The 15,584-nt window shown below is 44.7% G+C and overlaps 1 protein-coding gene across 10 annotated transcripts in view; it reads left to right on the top strand.

The window, feature by feature from the left end:
- Positions 1-15,584, top strand: part of NTM (neurotrimin) — a 953,201-nt gene that overhangs the window by 774,543 nt on the left and 163,074 nt on the right. For all 10 annotated transcript variants that reach the window (XM_032426117.1, XM_032426124.1, XM_032426115.1 and 7 more), the window contains one exon: positions 4,920-5,152. In XM_032426117.1, the coding sequence (XP_032282008.1) occupies positions 4,920-5,152 (233 nt within the window). The remainder of the gene's footprint in view (positions 1-4,919; positions 5,153-15,584) is intronic.

Here is a 15,584-nt window from a genome sequence, read left to right on the forward strand (position 1 = left end):
TCAGTGAAATGATAAACAAGCATCTCTAATAGGCTCTATCTGTCTGTCTGGATTCTGCCAGGATATTGCGTAGGTCAGGCCATGGGCTGTCCATGGGGACCACACATGGGAGGAGTTCCGCAGACCTGATGGGAAGGGAAGGCCATTCGCACAAACGCTGAAGGCTGATGGCCACTGGCCAGAGGGCTGGAGGATGGAAGCGAGAGCAGCACTGAGCCTGGAGGACAGGAGGCTTTCAGAGTGGAGAGATGTTTGGAGTTGGGGAATTGGGAGTTCCAGGGCTCAATCCAGAAGGCTTAGGTCTGCAAAGGTTGTTTCTCTTTGTATGTCTGGCAGTATGGGTGGAGAGGATGCTTGGATTGGGAGCTTAGTGTATCTCAAGAATTCCGGAAAAAGGTGAGAGGCGCGGCACGTGGGTGGCTCAGTCGGTTGAGCATCCCACTCTTGATTTCGGCTCAGATCATGATCTCAGGGTCATGAGACTGAACCCCGTGTTGGGCTCCACACTCACTGGGGAGTCAGCTTGAGATTCTCTCCCCCCCTCTCCCTCTGCCCATCCCCCGGCTTGCTCTCTCTCTCTCTCAAATAAATAAATAAATCTTAAAAAAAAAAAAAAAGGTGAGAGGATTTCAAGGTTTGGGCAGGGCACTTTCAACTCTTTCTGTCTCTCCTTCCCCCTTGCTGGCCTGTCTCGTCCTGACCTGTGACTATTTCCTGATGACAAGTGGCCATCACCAGCTGTACTTGCCTGGATTAGGGAGAGTTGAGTTTGAAGTCTTCCCTACTTCCCATTTAATCATACAGTCAATTACCTTCCTGAAGGACCTGAAATACCATGGTGTGTTTGAGGAGTCATTTTGTAGAATTATGTTAAGGGCCATCTCTGCAAAAAAGGGAGCCTGTTGAAGGAATTTCCCACCCCAATCTTCTACCAACTCCCCACCAACCAGGGCATTCTGAGGGAACAATTATGCTTGCTTTTACTTTTTTTTTTTTAACCTGGGAGAATAGTCTCTTCTGCATTGTTGTGGAAACTCGATAAATGAGACAGATAGATGGGGACAGGTATGAGGAGGTGACAGTAGTTGGCTGCCAAGTTACCTTTGTGATCCATCTCTGCAGAAGCCGGCGGTAATGGCGTGGAGACTCAGCAAGACTGATACCCAGCAGTGACAGTTTGGACATCTAAACATGACCTTGGATGTGCCCAAAACCACAGCTGAAGCTATGCCAGCTTCTCAGTGTAGTATATCACAGGGGCCGCATAACCGGGTTGGAAATTGTCTGCATTCGCAGCGTTGGCGTATCTGCAAATGAACATCTTTGGCCCTGGAAGCATGGCGCAGAGCATTGAGACTACTTTGTTGCAGTCAGTTCCCAGTAATTAGACACTCACAGGAAGCCCAGGACAGTCCTCTCGGATTCATCAAGGGGCTGAGATGCCCCCACCGTGGGCATCAAAAACAATTATTCAAGCCTTGTAGAGGGTGTTGATCAGAACTTCCTGCACCACGGCTGGCCATTCCCCTGGTGTCTGGTTCCTTTTTAGCTGCTGGGGGAGCACATAGCTGGGCTTCAGCTCTGGCTTCCCAAAACATACCAGTTACAAGGAAGTTCTCTCCCGTAAAGTAATGGAAAACTATTTCAAACAAGGGTCATTTTCTAGTGCCCGCTCGCTCTGTAGCTCTCATTTCACCAGAAACCAGATGTCTAAATTAATGGATTTCAGGATGTGGTCTCCAGATCAGGGAGGGGCCAGCAATCCATACTTTATCAGGGCTTCCAGATGATTCTGACGCACACTGAATTTAAATGTTGGAGGCCGTTGGGGAGGGCTTATAAGGACATTCAAAAACACTGAATTTGAAACAAAATAAAGCTGGATCTGAATCCTGACTCTGCAACTTAATATCACAGTGATCTAATCAATTTGGGTATTTTTTTCAATTTGGATATTTTTTAACTTGATTTAACTCCCATCTGTAAACTGGCATTAATAAGTGAACCCACATTTTTGAGATGGTAATGTAATCTGTATAATAGGCTTGTGTAGCACCAAGCATACAATAAGATGTGTTCAATAAACATTAGCCATGAATATGAATTTCATAGTTTCTCTGCTGGGATCCAAGCAAAATTTATTTTTTAAGGATTTATTTATTTATTTATTTTAGAGAGAGGGAGAGAGAGAGTGAGAGCAAGTGGGGGAGAGTGGGGAGGGGCCAAGCAGAGGAAGAGAAAGAATCTTAAACAGGCTCCGCGCTCAGCGCAGAGCCTGAAGTAGGGCTCGATCTCACGACCCTGAGATCATGACCTGAGCCAAAATCAAGAGTCGGGTGCTCAACCAACTGAGCCACCCAGGTATCCCCCAAGTACAATTTAGAGCAGGGACCACCCTTAAGGTAATTAAGACAAATAACATTTACCAATGTGTTACTAGTAAAGTATGCTCTGGAGTGTGTTGTTCTTCAGGGATTTCAAACCACTGTGGTTCCAAGTCCACATTCCAGGTGAGGCAGCCTGAGAGGAGGAACATTAGGGAAGTCTGTGAGGAACCTAAGGGAAGGAATGGCATCAGGTGCTTCCTCTGTTGGCTGTACTTCTCTACTCTCATTCACTCTCAGAATATTCTGCGTATTGTCATCAAAGCCAGAGGCAGTCTTGAAGTACATTCTAGACCAGCCCAAACTTTGCATGTACTCTAGTTACCTAGAGATACTATTAAAATGCACATTCTAATTCATTGCATCTGAGATGGAGCCAGAGTTTCTTCATTTCTACCAGGCTACCATAGGATGGTGATCTGCTGGTTTTCTGACCACACTTCCACATAGTGAGGTGCTAGCTCAGTGCTTCCCCACCCTTAAGGTTCATATGTTTCACCTCTAGATTTATGTTACTCAAGGAATGGTCTAGAGTCGGCAACATTGGCGTCACTTGAGAGCCTACTACAAGTGCAGACTCTCAGGACCCACCCCAGACCTACCAAATCAGTGCATTCATCTTAATAAGATTCCCAAGAAGCGTTAAGCACAATAAAGTCCAAGATCCGCTCAGAGTATGTATTTTTTCACACAGAGCCCTGCACTCAGAAGGGATCCTGCACATGGTTAAATGCTCTCCTTTCAATATCTTGAAATTCTTAACAATTCATGAACAATGAGCTCTGCCTTTTCATTATATACTGAGCCCCCCAAATTATGTAGCTGATCCCAGACACACAGTGTTTTTCAAACTTTGGTAGGTCTATGACCCAACTGGGCTATTGTTAAAAATTCTTATTTCTGGATACCCAAAGACTAAATCAGTAAGATAGGAGGTGAGACTAAACACCTATAACAAACCCCTCATGCAATTCTGATGCAAGTGGCCCATTCCCTTGATTTTTCCCTAGTAAAGTCATTTCCATCCTGCATTGTCCGGGAAACACAATGAACAGCACAGAACTTGCTGGACACCAGAGCAAAGGTGTTTCTGGTGGAGCAGCTTTCCCTACAGGCATTCTCAGCAGGGCTCCCCACCTGTGCCTGAGTGGCCCTGCAGTGATCCTGTGACATTTACACAAGTACAAGCGGAAGGAAGGCACGATACAGGATATCTCATCTCGAGAGGGACCGCCCGGGGAAGCTGGTGTGCTCAGCGGCAGTTCTTATGTTTTTTATGGTCACAAACCATTTTGAGAACTCAGCAGGGTCAGTCATCCCTCCCACTGAAAAATCCCCCTTTGCACATTCTGAGGAGCGCACGGGACCGGGAATTAGACAGATGTCCTGGCTGAGATATCTGTCACTTCCCAGTCACCAGACAATTCCAAATGGTGGAGTCCTGATCTTTAAAGTAGAGAATGGGTAAGATCATCTACTTCACAGATTTGCCGCAAGAATCAAAAGAGACAGTGTGGATGTGAAAGCATTTTGTACACTGCAAAAGAATGTATAAATTTGAGGCATCGTTATACATACTGAGCTACATTGCTATTTCCAGCATTATAGTTAGGATCAGGACACTGTTTGTGAATTTCGCCTGAGGCCATAGAACATATTTGGTGTATTGAGAGAGGGAAATGAATACAGACAGAGATGTGATTAGGACTTGGCGACAGAAGCTGGGAGATTTGAAAGTGTAAGGAAAGAGAAGGGAGCTTCCACAATTTGGGGACTCCAGATGCAAAAATAAAAAAGACAAAATCTATTTTTACACGTGCAAACAGTTTTGAGATTTTGGAAAATGCCTTTAGTCTCTCAGTAATTGAACATTTCTGCCCCCGGGTATAATGAAGATAAATAGCAATGGTGGTGGTCCATATTTAGTTTTGACTTCAGAAGCCTTCTGTTAGAATTCGCTATTCTGAGATAATGTTTAGTAGTTAAAATCTGGGTCTCTCTGATCTAGCACATATTATCTGTGTGGCTTGGGAGAAATATTTAGTTTCTTTGTTCTTCTGTTCCTTTAACCAACAGAACCTTGCTCACAGGGCTGTTATAAGTACTGGATGACTTAGTACTCCCCAAATACGAGGATGGGAATCCTCGTGCAAAGGGGGAACTGATGGTGCTCTGAGGGTCTAGCCATTCTGGGTCTGAAAGATGCCTCCAGTTATAACTATTGAATAGTTATGACGATGGGAGTAGTCCTTTGCTCAGGTGGTTTCAGGGGCACTGAACTGCTCAGGACCCAGAAGTCTCAGATAGCCAAAGCTCTGAGGCTCTAATCCCACAAGATTTCTGCTGCCCAGTTCCAGAAAGTGCCACACATGACAATCAAACAGGAAATGTATGTGTGTACATTGGGGCTGGTGGAGGGAGTGTGAGGGCAGGGCATGATGACAAGTCAAACTAGCGTTGCCAAGAAGACCTGATTCTGATGGTCCCCACTTCCTCTCTGGTTCCTGGACTTAACTCATCTTGTTTTCCCTCCAGGTGCACGATTGACAACCGGGTCACCCGGGTGGCCTGGCTAAACCGCAGCACCATCCTCTACGCTGGGAATGACAAGTGGTGCCTGGACCCACGCGTGGTCCTCCTGAGCAACACCCAAACCCAGTACAGCATCGAGATCCAGAACGTGGATGTGTATGACGAGGGCCCGTATACCTGCTCTGTGCAGACGGACAACCACCCAAAGACCTCGAGGGTCCACCTCATTGTGCAAGGTAGGCGGGGCTTGGCTGGACGGTCTGGGCGGGTGGCTGGGAGAGCCCGTGTCGAACACTTTTCCTGTGATCCTCAGCAGAGATGAGTTCTGTTTGTCCATCCGGCCAGGACAAGAAGACAACTAATTGTCATTTTGCTGTTAGAAGCTGAATTTTGAAATAAGTTTTCCTGTTGAATAGGACTAGGATTTTTTTTGTTTTGTTTTTGTTCCAATAATATATTTTCTCAGAAAATTATCTTCTAATTATTGCTTTCCTTGGCTTTTTTCTCCTCTTAAGATTTTTTTTTTTTAGGTTCCATCCAGTTCTAAGCTTGTTTTATTTTAAGACCCGTGTTTTAGCTTTTCCAGCACTACACACACGCCATACCCTCCCACAGCCTTCAAAGAAAGCAGAGCCCGTCACAGATGCTCTAAACGCCCACCTGGGACACGCCCTTCACAGCCACCCGCACTATCTCCAGCTTGCGTGCGTCTCTCATCTCCCAGCCCTGGGTTTCGGATGCCACTTCTCCCTTTTAATAACCTGCGTCTGATTCTCCGTGTTTGGTGGCACCCCAAGTTCCTGCCCCCTCTTTCTGCATCCCCCACCCCCAGCTTTTGAGGCCTGTGTATTGGTTTTGGTTTTGCGTCTCCCTTTGTTCTGCCCTGTCCATGTTTCACAGGCCCTGGGGATGGTGCTAGCCTGTTCCCCGCGAAGCAGAACTGGCCCCAGGACATTCAAACAACACTTTACCATGGTGGACAGTTCCTAATTAGGGAGGAAGAGCCCAGAACCAGACTTGGCCGCATTCGGGCTGTGAGACCTGGATCAAGTTACTGACTGGGCTTCAGGGTTTCCTTCTGTAAAACGGAGTCACTGATGTGACGAGCTTGCTAAATTTTACATGACACTTAGAAGCCGGCCTGGCTCCTACAGAGCTGTCTAAGTGTTGGCCATCAATATTTTTTTAATACTGATACTACTTTTTAGCTTTTTAAAATTCTTTTACAGTGGACCAAATACCTCATTTTATTATCTCAGAAGCTTAAGCCCGGGGTAGCGAGTGGAGCCTGGCTCCTCTCCTGGGGTCTCTTTCCCAGCCTGATTCCCAGTTCCCTTCATCCAGCTGAATGGTATCTAGGGCAGGAAGCTCCTCCAGTGGAGGCTCCTTCGGCCACTCCTCCTTGTCAGGGCACCCAAGGAAAAGGGATGGGGTTGTCAGATGCTTGGCTAGAGAAACAAGGGCAGGAAAGTGGCTGGAGAAGGAAGGCTGGGGAAGGGTGAGATGAGGTGAGCGGGGATGAGACACACCACAGCAAGGGAACTGTGGCCCTCGCTCTGAGCAGGGACCACGGGGACATCTGAGCCCCTCAGTGCTGGGCCAGAGCTTGGCCACACCGTGTGGTTCTTATTTCTTTTTCTCACTCCTCTGAAATTATGATGGCTTTTTCTATTAATTGGTTCTATAAATGAATATTTTTCAAACTGCTGGTTACAAACAACACTCTTTAAAGGAGATGGGATTGCATAGAAGGTATCAGTGTATTACAAACAGCAGAATAAGTATCATTCCATAAGACTTTTGTTTCAGGGTGTGTAACTTTTTGATGTAAAATACATTTTTGAGGGGGCCTGGTGGGTCAGTCAGTCCGACTCAGTCTCAGTTCAGGTCTTAATCTCAACGTCGTGACTTCAAGCCCCACACTGGGCTCCATGCCAGGCATGGGGCCTACTTAAAAAAATAAAAATATCAATCAATCAATCAATCAATCGAAATACATTTTTTTATGGTGGATAGTTGACTGAAAAATAGTTTGAGGACTGCTCCAGTGGCACATCCGTAATCTCTACCAGGGGGTGCTTCTGAAGCCGTCCCCATTGCTCCTTTCACGCCCCAAACTGCACACACTTATTGTCGAGAGCAGGATACCCTGAACTGACAAAGAGAAGTTAGCAAATGCTCACTAGTACAGATACTCACTTTAGGAAGCAGGACCTTTCTGGAACTGGGATATGGAAGGTATAGTGGAAAATGCTGAAACCTCCCTGAAAATAAGGACCATGCTTTTGTCATTTTTTTTTTTCTTAAGCTCTCCCCTCCCAACACACACACCCACATACCCACACATTCCTGCCCTAAGTACCTGGGAGAGTGCCTGATCCAAAGTACACATTTAATAAATGCTTACTGAAGCAAATGGCTGGAATTATAGTCCAGAGGTCTTACACAGGCTCCAAGAGGGGAAGTGGAGCACATGTGGGGGTAGAGACGTGGGAGGGGCGAAGCAAGGGGGTCTACATCAATCTTTGCTCATGTCCAAGCTAATGGAAAATGTCTAATCCCCAGCTAGGTGTTTACATCTGTGACTTGGCTAGGTGGCCTCTTAGCATGACACACCACCTCAAGTATTGGAATCTCATCTTGGGCTAATTTTCGAATGCTGATGGGTGTATTGATCTGGAAACAAGCTAGGCTAAAAAAGGCACTGGGCTTGTACACAGACTCAGTCCAAGCTAATCCGCTGTCGATATGCCTGGGCCAAGCATTATTGACACTTTAATGAATAGTGGACCGTAGTTTTTCAGAGCCAAACTTTCCCCCTCTTAAAAGCAATCAGACAAACTAAATAGAGCCAGACTCCCCCATTTCTGTATTGGAAAGATGATACATCACCACCCAGCATTTAAAAAAAAAAGAAATATATTTATCTTGGGATCATTTATTGTACTGAACATAAACCCTATTTCCCCTAGCAGGAGCTGACTGTCTGGATTTTGTTGAAGTTGCTATTCAACCCTGAACACAACGCTGCTGGAATGAAAGTCAGACATATTAAGTTTTCAAAATGGTATTACAATCATTAAACACTCACAGACATATACTTGCGTGCACACACACACGCACACACACACAATAGCAGAAAGAACGGAACCAATAGTCTGCCCCGAGTATGTGTATTTATACATATGTAGTCAGCTTTACATACAAATAAACCCACGCAGAAGGAAGGTAATCACACTTTCATAGTATCATGTGAGCTACTTAAGGGAGAGATTATGTCTTTCCTCTTGTTATCAAAATACCCTTTGTACCCCCACTAGTTCTTTGTTCTGGATCTTCTCCATGGTTGTGGTGGAGTATCTTTAGTTCTCGCAAGCAGCTGGGATGCCACCTTTGCATCTGCCTGAGAATCAGACCTTCGGCCCTTTGTTCATGCACTTATTGGGGCTTCAGTCCTTCATAGGAGGAATAATCACTGACAAACAACTCTGGCTACTAGTACTTTGGCCAACTGCTTAGCACACGGAGATGAATAAAAAGCTGCCTTCGAAGAGTTAGTTCCCATTCGTGTGCAGACGGACTTCTGTAATGTTAGTCCAAGTCATGCCCAAGAATTCATTTCTGGAAGTGTAACTACTGTTGGCTGAATCCTTCTAGGGCTGCCCCCACTGGACACTCCTGGAAAAACCTGCGACGTGGGGCCCCTTACCTGCATGTTCTCTGATTATACATTTTAATAGAATTCAGAAATGACTTGTACAGAAATCAGACTGGTCTTTTTATGTGGCAGTGGTCCTGAGCACGAGGCTGTCCCTGAGCTCAAGCACAGAGGTGAAGGGCTAGGGGCCTTTCCTTGGTTCATGCTTTCCAGAGCTTCAGCTGTACACATCATCTCCAGTCCTTCCAATCCTCAGGACAGCCTTTCACTGGTGGCAAGTTCTAGATGTGTTTTTTCTTTAAAAGATAGCTCTGGGGCTACCTAAATTCTCCTAAATCTTCCCCAGGCTGATGGGGGTGGGGGTGGGTTCCGAAGGTCCTGGCAGGGCTGGTCAAGTGGCTGGAATGTGGAAACGTGGACTGGGTTAGTCTGGCCTGGGCTGCAGAGGAGGACCCCTGCAGTGGGCAGCATAGGGATGGAGGAGCAATAGAAGGGGAGCCATGGGGACCACCAGGCAGAGTAAGGGTGAGTGTCAAACCACAGAGATCTCAGTCTCCATGGCCCAGAATGTTAGACCAGCCTGCTAGGAGAAGGTGACAGTTCTCCTGATTTGTATTGTCCAGGGTCAACATGGAGGGACGTGCAGACTTGTGGCTGCAGGCACTGAGCCCAGGTGACCACGTGGAGCAAGTCTTCTAGACAAGCCAGGAGTAAGGGACAGCTTTGACAAAGAGAGTGGCAGTGTGGGAGGAGGAAGAGGGAAAAGACAGCTGGGGCTAGTGGTGGGAAGGGGAGAGGACAGGAGAACTGAGTGAGGTACCTACTCACCACAGCGGCTATTGAAAATTAAATGAGCTAAAACCAAATAAAATTTAAAGTTTACTTCTTCAGTCACACTAGCTACATTTCAGGTGCTTCCGTAGCCACATATGACCAGTGGCTACTTTATTAGCCAGGAGAGAAATGGAATATTCTCTCGTCTTAGAAAGTTCCTTTGGCATTGCTGTATGTGAGTACCATTATGGGCCAGTGCGTGTAAAAGCAAGAGTGAGTTTCATTAACGTAAGGGGTCAAGTGTGGTATGGAAAAGAGAATGGAGTTTTGGAGACAAGGAGGAAATAAGAAAAGGCAGAAGTCTTTTAAAAACAAGAGGATTACTACAAAGATAAAGGGCTAGAGTTCTTCTGTTAGCTAATAAGGCAGAGAAGAAAGGCCAGAGTCTGAAGACGTATGCAAAGGAAAATAGAATTTGGAGGTTGGTTACATGTGGATGTGGAGGGGGTAGGGAGCACACCAGGACATTGAGATTTTACCTGAGCGTTCTGAAACAAGTTGGCACTAACTCCTCTAAAACATCATGCACTAAAGCATCGTGTGGCAGCGTCATGACGCACCTCAGATCCTTGGACTTCTTAATTTTTGGATGCCTTGAATACTCCATTCAAAAGGAGTTTGTGAAAAGTAAGAAATACCATCCATGTATTTTCACACCCACTTAGGCAGCCAGAACACAATATTTTAGGCCAGTGTGAGAGAGATCCATTTTAGACTTATTGAAATATGGGTCTAATGATTTCCATCCCTTTGACCTTAGGGTGTTCTGCTTTGTGAGTATAATTAATAAGTGGCTGCTTCTGGAGTCCAGCTGCATATTTTAACTCTATTCCTCTTGATCCTGCTGCTTTTCAGGGTATCTAAAATGGCTATACCTCTGTCTCCATGGCTTTTTGGAAGACAATGTCTTGTGGAGAGCTCAGAGTGTATAAAACATCTTGTGGGACTGAATAGTTTGCTAAATTAAGGGCAACGTGGAAACCCTCTCAAAGCCCTCATGGTCTTGCAAGTGCCCTTGTGTGATGGTAGAGCATAGCCTCCTGGTGGTCCACAGAACATTAGCGAATGTCCTTCTCATCCAGGCACAGAGTCCTGGGTGTTATACCTGAGGGGCTTTAATCTCACTCAGAGACACGTTTGCATGATAGCAAATGTTCGTATACAGTGCTCTTAAAACAGGGATATTAGTGTAATAGCAATAATAATAAAAATAATAATAATTAACAGAGCTTTTGGTTTTTCCAGGCTCTATCTAGGTCTCTCTTTTGTCATTGGAGTATTTAATTACCCCCTCCCTTTTGTTTGGTGTAAATGAGTTTTCCAGTTTCTTCCTAAGCAGAATTAATCTGAAAATCCCTGCTATTGTTTGATAGTTAATTACCTGTCTTTTGGAGTCAAACAGCTCCAAAGCTCATGAAAGGGAGGAGATGCTAATACCTCTGGAATGGGGCAGGAATGAGAGAAAGAAGTCAGGGTGTCGCTGTCATTCCCTGTGTCAGAGGAATTCCAGAGAGAAAGGGCCTAGGCCAGGGAGATAGTCAGTGTGGCCTGGTGACTTGCAAACAATGGAGCTTTGGCGGTACCAGCCCTTCATTTACCTTTTATTGTCTTTGTGTTCTGAGCCCTCTCTTCTTACCCGCCTGATCTGTATAATCGTGTTGCTTTCCAATCCTGAATAATTAATTGACCTTGTCAAACTAAACTTATTATTATGATTAAGGGAACAGGAACAATAACTTTTAATTTCTGGACACCTACACCCCGTAGGCCCCCCCTTCCACTCAGCCTGTACAAGAGGAAATTTGAAACACAAGGTATCAAAGGGAATAATGTGCTTAATCCTTACATTGAGAGCAAAGATTTCTGTCTCTGCAGCCACATCACCTAGAAAGCAACGTGCCCTCCTAGCGCTGCAAGGCTCCCGTAGCGTTGAGAAGACCTTTGTACCAACTAATTTCCATTCAAGCTACAGCTTGCTGAGCCTGTACTAGAGGGAAACGTCACCATCCGGTTCTAAATCAGCAGAAGTCACCTTCTGAGTACATCTGTGCTCTTCGGGTTTCCATAGCCTGTGTGACAGTAGGTCAAATTTGCTACCCCAAACTGCTTTCCAAATTATCTTTCCTCTCCCGGCCCCGCTCAAGAAATAGATGAACATGCACATTCAGTCTGATAGTAAGACAGTGCATCTGAATTTGACAGAACTTTCAGAAAGTCAGGAAATTAAATCCCACTACAAAATTAGAGTGATCCTCAAAGCACCCTGGAGAATGACAAGGAAGTAGGGCATTTTACCTGAAATTGATTTATAGAATTTAGACAGCATGCAGATGAAGCATTTCAGTTCTAACTGGTGAGTTTTAAATTTCTCTGTGCAGTTCCTGACAATGGAGGGGCTGAAGAGTCTCTTAGACTAAAGGAATCTGAGAAAATTGCTGTAATGAAAGACATAATGGTCTAATAATGGTATTTTCTCTGCCTTCTGGGGTGTCTGGGAGGATCCCTCATGTTTTATAAGGAGTTTGGAAGACTTGACCTCTGCTTCCCATGCTTCCTGATCACAACAGTAAGTAACCACAGGGTGGCCCTGGCCAACCCCCTCCTACCACTTAAGGCTCTAAAGAAGCAGAAAGTTCAGGTGACCCAACCCTATTGCTTCACCGAAAACACTTACAGGAGTCAGGCAGCGTCCCTCCAGGTTAGCAGTTCGGGCTCCCAAAGGAGGGTCTTTAAGCGACCACAGAATTCTTATCCCTGAGGTGGTTTTCCCTGGGGAGTCTGAGCCACCTCCGATTGGAATAGCATAGTGACTCTGATTCCTCCCGGGTATTGCATACCCCCACGGCCTCCAAATAAGACCTCTTTTCCTTTTGTCTGGGGGAGAAGGGCAAACATCAGATCCTGAATAAGTTGTCCTTCTAAGATGCATTCCTATAGATTCTATTCCCATATCAGAAACTCCCTGTAGATTATCCAAGTGGAACTTCAAACAGATAGTCTTAATTAAGGATGGTGCGATGTCTCTTTATGGCCTCACAACCCACTGGTATGGCTCTGACTAATCCCAGAATATGTTTACAAAAGCCCTCTTACTACATCCCTAGAGGTTTCAGTAGGCTTCCCTGTAGGTGGTGTATAAAATGTTAGCAAGGCCAGCACTATGGATCTGAATACCAGGATTTTGCTAGAGGACCCTTAGGTACTCAAAAGACTTAAAAGCCTCTGATAATTCTTCTGTTTTTTGTTTGTTTTGTTTGGTTCTTTTTTTTTTTTTTTTTTGGTGGGTTTTTTTCACGAAAATTAAAATACCTAGCTTTTTTAGGGCATGGGGAGAAATGGGTGACTGTATCTCTCAGTCTATCTGTTGTTGGATTGAGAAATCTCACCTGAAACCTTTCAATTCCATCGAACAGTATTTTGAAGTCAGGCACTAGGGACACAAAGTTTCAGATGGAGTTCCTACCCCATCTAGCAGAAGGCATTCATATACTTACAAATAGCTCTCTAATACGGTAACAGGGGTTGAGATGCTCCTATATATAAATGCCATTAATATACCGAAAGGGAGCAATTGAATTTATCTGTAAGACTAGGCAAAACTGCATGGTTACATTTCACCAACCCCTTCAACAGTGAATAGGAATTTTTAGGTCTGGAGAGAAGGCATCCTGGCGGGAGTGACAGGTACAAAGGTTGGCATTCTGAGGATGCATGATACGTTGGAGGAAGAGTGACGACACTAAGGTGGTCACAGGACAGGGTTCCTCTGGTGAAGTCACCGAGTGTATGGCCAGAAAGCTAGTTTGCACATAGGTAGTAGATGGCCTGTGTGCCTTGGAAAGGAGCACAATGAGAAGCGGCAGGCCTTAGAGTCCTGCAGGTTTTCAAAACGGGTTAAGTTTTCCTTGATGTTTATAAGAACATCACTTCTCTTCCTCAAAGAAAGTTTCATTAGGTTGTTCTGGCAAAGGACAAATATATAGAAGTCTATCAGTAGAATAGAAAATGAAAACCTTGGTAGGAAGAGGGAAGTATTGGAAGGAAAGAATATATCCAAACCCAACTGGTTCTATGTCCCTTGTATGGTAAAGATGCAAAGGGGGAAGATTGCTAAAGACTCTTCTTCCACCAGGTCAGTTTTTAAAACCCTAAAATATGTGTTTTATAACCATTGCAGTCACACTAATGATTCTTTTTCCATAGTAAAGGTTAAGCTACATTTCCCGGTACATCAGCAAATAGAGTCACAGCCCCGGGACTCATTGTTCTGCCATTGTGGCGATTGTACCAGAGCGAGCAAGGATGCTGGGAAAGATCACGGTGAGCAGGAAGGGGCCCATACCCTTAGGAACTGGGAGACTGACCCGTGCCAGCAGCCCCTTCTCACTGGTACCCGATAGCCCACCACATGCCGATGAAGGAGTCTCAGATTTTCAGATGTCTCCAGGCTAATTTAGGTGTCAGCATTTGGCATATATCATAAGACTTCTATTTCTGCTGAACATCATCTATTGTAAATTAGTGTCTTATGTTGGTAAAAATCTAATTGGCTTCTGCTGGAGGTAGGCTCAGTGGTGAAATGCTCCCCGAGTTGCCAGAGCACAATGTTTTTCTTTTGAGAGATCTTCATTTCACATTATTTGAGAAAGAATTTATTGATTTAAAATTAGGACAGTTTAATTTGGTGGCATGTTTTCTTTATGTCTCAATTATATATTCATGTCTTTGTGGTAAACTCAGCTGGTGGGGGGATTAAGAATTCAAAATAGAGGATTTTCGCTTGGCAAATAGTGCTTTCTACTGTGATTAATTGGGAGTCTGCACAATGAACCCAGTGTTGGCTCCGTTGGGGATTGAATAGCTTAGTAGGAAGAAGGAAATTTCAGGATTTAGGAGTCCTGAATTCCAGTCCGAATGTTGACAATAAGTACCTGGAAGAATGACCTACTTGTTTAATCTATTTCAGATTTGATGCACTTTATAGGAATGTTTCGATATATCACATAATCCAGTTTGGAGAAAGATACCAAATAAAAGGATGCCTAACACCATTACTAATTAAAAATCCTTCATTTTTGTAACTGTTTATCAGTAGTAAATGCTGCCAGGCTCTCCTGTCCATTTGTCTTGTTTTGACTCCTTTAAATAGACCCACTCCTCTGTTTCAGCGATACACCCATGTTCTGTTGCTGGTGTGGGTCCTCATTCCCAAGAACCTGTCTGGATTATATACACTTTCCCCTCCTGGTTCCTTCCTTTGAACTCTAGTTTTCCTAGTTTTCTGACCTTCTGGCCTGGTGATGTTCCTCCGCTCTCTAGCCATCATCCCCTTTGTTCTCACAATTCCGATTGGACTTGTTTTACGGTGGTCTCATAGTGCTCTGAAACTGGACTTAAGAGAGGGGCTGTCATGCTAGTGCTGCCCCACACTTAAGGATCCAAGCTGGTCAAGTCCTTTCTTCCTCCCCTGAGAAAGGCAGATCAGACATTTTGGTTTTCTTTTTTCCCTTTCACACACATGTAGACCACCATGTGTGAAGTACTGAAATACAGGTTTGGATAGATACAAAGACGAAGGAGACCAGTCCCTCCCATCAGGATATATATGGGGGTGGGGGCAGCAATTAAAGTTTGAAAGGGGGACCACTGGGACAGAGCCATTCACTGGAATGCAAGGACTGAGACCCAGGTGCTTCCCCAGGCTTGAGAGAGGGTATGAGTATGGGAAGGCCACACAAAGAGAAGACTTTGGAAATGGATGGTCTAGCATTTCAGATCCTGGCTATTAAAATGAAAATAAAATCGCTAGTCAGCACACACCCACCCTCTTCACCCACGCTTTCTCTATTCACAGCCAGAGTGATCTTTTCAGACCTGAATCTAATGGGACCTCAAGGACTTAACCTAAGAGAGCCAGTTTTTTTTTTTTAATTTTTGTAATTTTATTGTTATGTTAGTCACCACACAATACATCATTAGTTTTTGATGTGGTGATCCACGATCCATTGTTTTCGTATAATACCCAGTGCTCCATGCAGTATGTGCCCTCCTTTTTTTTTTAAATTTTTTTATTGTTATGTTAATCCCCATACATTACATCATTAGTTTTAGATATAGTGTTCCATGATTAATTGTTTGTGCATAACACCCAGTGCTCCATGCAGAACGTGCCCTCC

The sequence above is a fragment of the Phoca vitulina genome, unplaced genomic scaffold (assembly GCF_004348235.1).
Source record: "Phoca vitulina isolate PV1807 unplaced genomic scaffold, GSC_HSeal_1.0 scaffold34, whole genome shotgun sequence".
Taxonomy (NCBI): domain Eukaryota; kingdom Metazoa; phylum Chordata; class Mammalia; order Carnivora; family Phocidae; genus Phoca; species Phoca vitulina.